Raw genomic sequence first — 6,961 nt, forward strand, 5'->3', positions numbered from 1 at the left:
AGCACATCATTTTCTTTTCTGTTCTTTGAAACTTAGCAGTTATTAAATCCATGTATGACGCTGTAAGTTTTATTCCAAGCCACATTTATTTGTATAACACAAGTTCATTGAATTTTGTTTTGTTTTGTTTTTTACTCTTTCTGTTTGTATGTATTTGATCTCTATACTATAACCACTTATTGTGTTGCTTTTTTCTTCATAGGAGTGACATTAGCCATTTATATATCTATAAATGGCTATGTGTGATGTATCTATGTATGTATATATATGTCAATATATATACATATATCTATGTATGTATATATATATGTCAATATGTATACGTATATTTAATGACCACTTTTATTTCCTTGTCTCTGAATTTTGTTCATATCCTTTGACAGTTTTTATGTTGGGATTGTCTTTGATTTGCAGAAGCTCTTATTTTAGGAGGAAATTGGCCCTTTGCAATGAGTTTTTTTGCCATGTGTGATTATTTCATTTGTGAATTGTTTATCTATTATAACTTGATGTTTACTTCCCCTTTTTAGATAACTTCTGTATAACTTTTCCTAAGTAAGTTTACAATGAAGACCAAGTTTCTTGCTACCAAAAATATAAAAATACAGGTGAAATTTAACCACAGGATAAGACCTTATCTTATTATTTTTTTTAAATTTAGAGCAATACTGTTTTAGCATAGTTACAGGGTTTGTGGATAAAGTTTGAAATTTTAATTATTTATGTAGGCCACGTTGAACACGTGATTTTTCATTTGATACCGGTGTAGTGGCAACAAGGTCTGAGTGGTTATCTTCCTTCTTATTCTTTTAAATACAGGGTGAGCATGGACAGTCTTGTGCCAAAATGCTTGTGAATCGAGCTCTAGGCCGCTGGAGGCAGCGTATGCTTCGAGCGGATAATACTAGTGCCATAGTAATCTGCATCTCTCCAGGAGTGGGCACTCAGGGAGATTTCACCAATGAAGACGAGCTCTATCTGAACCTGACTGATAGCCCTTCCTATAATAGTCAAGAAACCTGCGTGATGACTCCTTCTCCATGTTCTACACCACCAGTCAAGGTACATAGTTCTCTAGAATTTAAGTTGTAATAGAATTTCTCTGTTAGTATTACCTGAAAACAGTTTTCAGATTCTTTATATAATAGAATTTCGGATTTGAGCCGCCATCAAGAAAGTGGTAGATCTTTATCATGTAACTTATTGTCAGTAGGCCATCATCTACACATGGGTACTCTACTGAATGCCAGCTGTATGTAGGGCGCCTAATAGAAAAGCGATGAGATATGGCCCCTGGAGAATATTAACAATATTAATATTTGGAACTTATTGATTCCCTTCTGATAGTATGAAAGTTTGTAAGCATTTTTTGTGATGCACTTCCATATGTGGTATTTCATTTGAACCTCATAACCCTGAAAGCTAAATAGTGCAGATGTTATTCCATTTTACAGATAATATGACTGAGATATTGAGCAGTTTGAATAAGATCATACAGAATCAAGACTGAACTGGACCTTAGGATATCAGACTTTAGAACTGGTTGTCTATTAACATGGGTAAGAAACATCATTCCTATTTCTTATCCATGTTAATATTGAATGAATTTAAGATGTGCTGTGAAATAAACAAGTTTAAATGCTACTGTATTTCCCTTTTTCTGATTTCATCCCAATTTTTTCCTGCTAATAATTAGTAATATGGATAACTGTTTTGATATACCTGGCCTTCTGAGAATGTGCTTTCAGAAGAATGACCATTAAAATGGGAAACACAGTGGAATTTTATGTCATGTATTCAGGCAGTTTTTTAAGATGTTCTGAGCTACACAGTACAAAGAATTTATTTAATTTTGGGTATTGTGATCCTATATGGAGTACTTGGAAGTTTACTATTACCACTTTCCTATCTTTTACTTCACTATATATATGGCAGCTTAATTTTCCTTACATGGACTCTTCATTTAGAAATTGACAAATTAATATTTTATGCTTATTTTCTTAAAAGAATTTCTTGTCAAAGCTTTCTTTGCTTTGAAAACTCTTGAATAATAATGCAGATTGAGATCTTTTAAAGTCTCTTCATTCTCTTTGAGTGTTATGAAGGAGCTTATGTTCATTTGAGAATTCGCTGGTTTCTGTATTTGAATGTATTCATTACTTTCATGTTTCCTAATGTGTTTGTATTTGAATAACTGAACTTTAGGCAGTACAGAGAAGGAGGCCTTAAGGTGGAGGTAAGGATGAGAGGATAGAAGATATTGTGATAGGAATAAATACTCTTTTTTTTTTTTTTTTGCGGTACGCGGGCCTCTCACTGTTGTGGCCTCTCTCGTTGTGGAGCACAGGCTCTGGACGCGCAGGCTCAGCGGCCATGGCTCACAGGCCTAGCTGCTCCGTGGCATATGGGATCTTCCCAGACCGGGGCACGAACCCGTGTCCCCTGCATCGGCAGGCAGACTCTCAACCACTGCGCCACCAGGGAAGCCCGGAATAAATATTCTTAATATTGATCTCAAAACTTATTGCCGTCTGTGGATTGGCATTAGTAAAATTGAACATAAATTGCACCTAGAAATAATTTTTAAAACATATTTTTAAAATTCTGAAAAATAATGATCTAACAGTTTTACTAAAGTAAAGCTTAGGAGATTTATGTATGCACTGACTTATATGTAGGCGTGGGCGTGGTTGTTTGTTAACAACATGGTTACATCTGGCCCCACCTAAATATGAAAGAATGTTTAGAGCTGTTCAGAACAATCAGTATTGTTGGCTCTGGCCTAACAAGTAAATAAAGACAAATCTCTGCCCCAAAGATGGTGTTTTGTTTTGTTTATCTTAACCATGGCTACTCACAAATATCTCTGATGTATTTCATTGTTACAGTAATCCTATGTTTAGTAACATCTAGATATAAATGACATTTTGGTTGATTTTGAATGGTTTTTAAGACCTACCCACATTTAGACTAGGCACTTGAGACTAGGTTATCTATCTATAGACATGTGAACTTCTGTTTGAATCGTAAGCTAAATCCTTGTTTTTGGACAGATATAGTAGAAATACTTCTGTTTGTGATATATTACTATGGCACAGATTTCTTTATCCTTTATCCTTTATCCTTTCTTTAGGGCAAAACTAAATTTAGCTGTTTTTTAAATAAGCCAGGAGCTATATAGGAAGGAGGAATGAGGAAAAGAGTTCTTCCAGAGGATTAACGCTTAGTTTCAGTTGTGTTCTAGGCACCATTTGTAATTAGTTGTTTACTGTTGGACTGTAAAGTATATGGAGCTCTCAAGAAAGCTGATCGCTGAAGTAGTGAAACTTTTAAAGTGTGAGTTTTCAGGACGTAACCTCTCAATATCACAAGTGTTTTATGAGCATGTAAGAAGGCTTAGCAATACAGTAGTAATTAATCTGGGATGAGTCTAGAAAGTCTAGGCAAGTTGCCTGAGCTAACAGATGCACTGTATTTCCACAGAGTGCCAATAAAAAGAGAAAGGAAAGTTCAAGGAAAACGGGGGGGAAGAAAAGCCAGTGCACCTGTAGTATCAGAATAATACTGTGTGAATTTAAAACGACACAGCACAACAGAAACACAGTAACACACAATAACACACAATAACACAGTAATTGTGTTAACTCTGACATCATCCCATTGTTTTTCTTGTGTAAAGGAATTCCTTCTAGTGTCTAACATTGTTGCATAAACTAGAGCAAAATGTTCTCTTTCTGTAAGTGGCTTGATTAGTCCCTTTCTTCTTGTGCCTAAATTAGTGATGTGCTTGTTCGGTAGTAGGAAGCCTTCTGCCTACAGAATTTATCTGCTGCCTGGTCTTGTTGCAAATCCTTTTTCTATATGAAACCAAGATGAACTTTTAGTCAAAAATCACTAATGACTAGATATAGTTTTCTGTGGTCGGTCAGAACATGCTTGTGATCAGGGTAGTAGGCATTGGAATCAACCTAATGCAGAGGGGATAAATGCACAGACAAGTTGTTGTTGGTATTATTGAAAGCCAGATGTACATATTCTAGAACAGAGACTGTCCTGTTATCTGTTCTCAACGCTGGTATTTTGAAATAAGGTTGCTGCCCAACATCTAGTCAGTGTTAAAACAGATAAGAATTGGGCTTTCAGTAAACCATGTAGTATAAAATAAATAAATGAGCCAATGACCCCAGAAGGGAAGAATATATTCGTAGTTTTTTTTTTTAAAAAGGTAGCAGCATTCTATTTGGGGCAGTACCAAATTAGGAACTTCAGGGTTTCTCATCTCTAGCCTCGATTGGACCTAAAGTTCATTTTTTTTTCAGTAAAGCATGTTCATGTTATATGGTTAAATTGAAATGCTTTCGATTGCTTCAATTTCCCTTTTTCTTTTTAAATCTAGAAACGTAAAAGGGAACATTAGTTTTATAAATATGCTTTTTTATAGAGCATTTTCTCGAAAGGCGTTTATTCCTAGGGGATTTTATATCACAGGGCGATCAGATAATATGTCTTTGTTTACCATTCTACAAAATGGTTTACTTGGGCTCTTCAGAATATATTACTATTGTAATAAGTTTGATTTGATTGAGAGAGGAAATGATTGAGGGAAATGTTACACACTTGGGCAAGAGATAGTATTTATGCTTAAAATTTGTACTTGAGAAAGTATTAAAGCAATGATTTTCTAAAATATTATAGTGGAAGATTTGTATTTGATAGGAAGAATGTTCTTATCTGTCTGGAGATGGGAGGATATTCTGAATACATACAGATCTGAGGCACTACACCTAAAGGAGTGGTGCATATCTGAACCTCCTGTGAAGCTTTTTAAAAAACAATATCTGAAAGTTTCCATATGATTTTCACTTATATCTTTTTTAAAAAAATAAATTTATTTTATTTATTTACTTTTGGCTGTGTTGGGTCTTCGTTGCTGTGCGCAGGCTTTCTCTCGTTGCAGCGAGCAGGGGCTACTTTTTGTTGTGGTGTGCAGGCTCTAGGCGTGCGGGCTTCAATAGTTGTGGCACGTGGGCTCAGTGGTTGTGGCTTGCGGGCTCTAGAGCGCAGGCTCAGTAGTTGTGGCTCATGGGCTTAGTTGCTCCGTGGCATGTGGGATCTTCCCGGACCAGGGTTTGAACCTGTGTCCCCTGCATTGGCAGGTGGATTCTTAACCACTGTGCCACCAGGGAAGCCCTCACTTATATCTTTGAAAGTTGCCCCAGCCATACTCAGTACATTCCCATATGTCCTGTTTTCTCAAATAACAGAACAGCATCTAGTGTTTGGGAGATGAGTGCAAAGCAACAGTCTGAATTTCCATTATGACAGAGTTGCTTTAATGTTGCGCTTCACATTTTCCACACTACTGAATATTCAGAAATTAAAATACAGAAAGTAGGAAATAACCCCCCCAAATAAACAAATTTGTCACTTATTCTAATGAAATCTTTTCATTTCCCCAATGGGTAAGCTGAATTCTAGGAAAAATTATTTCTTACTTGGTTTACCTTCTTGTTTTTCAGTCACTGGAGGAGGACCCATGGCCAAGGCTGAACTCTAGGGACCACATACCTGTCCTTGTTCGTAGTAATGCCTTCTCAGAGAATTGTTTAGAAGTCCCAGCTGAGATAGCTCGAGGGAACGTCCAGGCTGCAGTCATATCCTCAAAAGATCCAGAGCCACTTGAAGAAAATTGCACTAAAGCCCTGACTTTAAGGATACATGATTCTTTGAATAATAGCCTGTCAGTTGGCCTTGTGCCTACCAATTCAACAAACACCATCATGGACCAAAAAAATTTAAAGATGTCGATCCCAGGTCAAATGAAAGCTCAAGAAGTTGAAAGAACCCCTCCAACAAACTTCAAAAGGACATTAGAAGAATCCAACTCTGGCCCTCTTGTGAAGAAGCATAGACGAAATGGTTTAAGTCGAAGCAGTGGTGCTCAGCCTGCAAGCCTCCCCACAAACTCACAGCGAAAGAACTCTGTTAAACTTACCATGCGACGCAGACTTAGGGGCCAGAAGAAAATTGGAAATCCTTTACTTCACCAGCACAGAAAAACTGTTTGTGTTTGCTGAAATATATCTGGAATTTTTTTTTTTCCAAACTTCTAAGAGGGCTTTATGAATTTGGTGCCGAAGCTGAACTTTTTTTAAGGGGACAAAATAAAAATAGTATACAGTTTGACTTTTTGGAATTCAGCAGTTTTATCCTGGCCTTGTACTTGCTTGTATTATAAATGTGAATTTTGTAGATTTTAGGGTATAAGTTGCTATAAAATGTGTGTAAATTTGTATCCTTCACACAAACTCAGTCTCTTACTCTGACACACAGTAAATGTAACAACAGGGCTAAAGGTTTAAAAAAAAATCAAAAGAATCTATTTGATTTTAGAAATACATTTAAACTTTTAAAAATGCTTATTAAGAAATTTGTATAAGTCACATGTGATGAAAGCGACACAACTTTTTAAAGTAAATTATGAAGCAAACTGGAAAAGTGATGTATTTTCATAGTGACCTGTGTTCCACTTAATGTTTCTTAGAGACAACTAGTGTCTTTTAAAAATTATTCTTTATTTCTGATTTCATAATTCAGAACTAAGTTTTTCATAGAAGCAGAAGTGTTGAGCCATGCAAAAGCAGCTGGGTTTTAGTCTCCTTCTCCTAATTAAAATACTATGCAGTATCTCTTATCTCTTTCAGTAGCATTTTTTCTAAACATTAATCATCAGATTTGCTCACCAAATCTTTCAAGTAGAAGGAGGTAGGTTTGCCTAAAAAGATGCCCTTCTCAATCATCCCAGACACTCAGTGGCATTAGTGGGTCTTAAAAGTAGTTATATCCCCTTCTAGTGTTTGCATAAAATATGTGAAATTTTTCTTGCTATGTCAATAACAGATGGTGCTGCTAATTCCCAACATTTCTTAAATTATTTTATATATCCTATGGTTTTCATTGA

General features: G+C 35.9%; 1 protein-coding gene across 1 annotated transcript in view; it reads left to right on the forward strand.

Moving 5' to 3' along the window:
• PPM1D (protein phosphatase, Mg2+/Mn2+ dependent 1D) overlaps nucleotides 1–6,961 on the forward strand; it is a 48,348-nt gene extending 41,387 nt beyond the window's left edge. The window contains exons 5-6 of the mRNA XM_082603199.1: nucleotides 820–1,062; nucleotides 5,520–6,961. Of these exons, the coding sequence (XP_082459325.1) occupies nucleotides 820–1,062; nucleotides 5,520–6,077 (801 nt within the window). The 3' untranslated portion in view covers nucleotides 6,078–6,961. The remainder of the gene's footprint in view (nucleotides 1–819; nucleotides 1,063–5,519) is intronic.

Source organism: Mesoplodon mirus (assembly GCF_964341445.2).
Source record: "Mesoplodon mirus genome assembly, chromosome: 18".
NCBI classification, from domain to species: Eukaryota; Metazoa; Chordata; class Mammalia; order Artiodactyla; family Ziphiidae; genus Mesoplodon; species Mesoplodon mirus.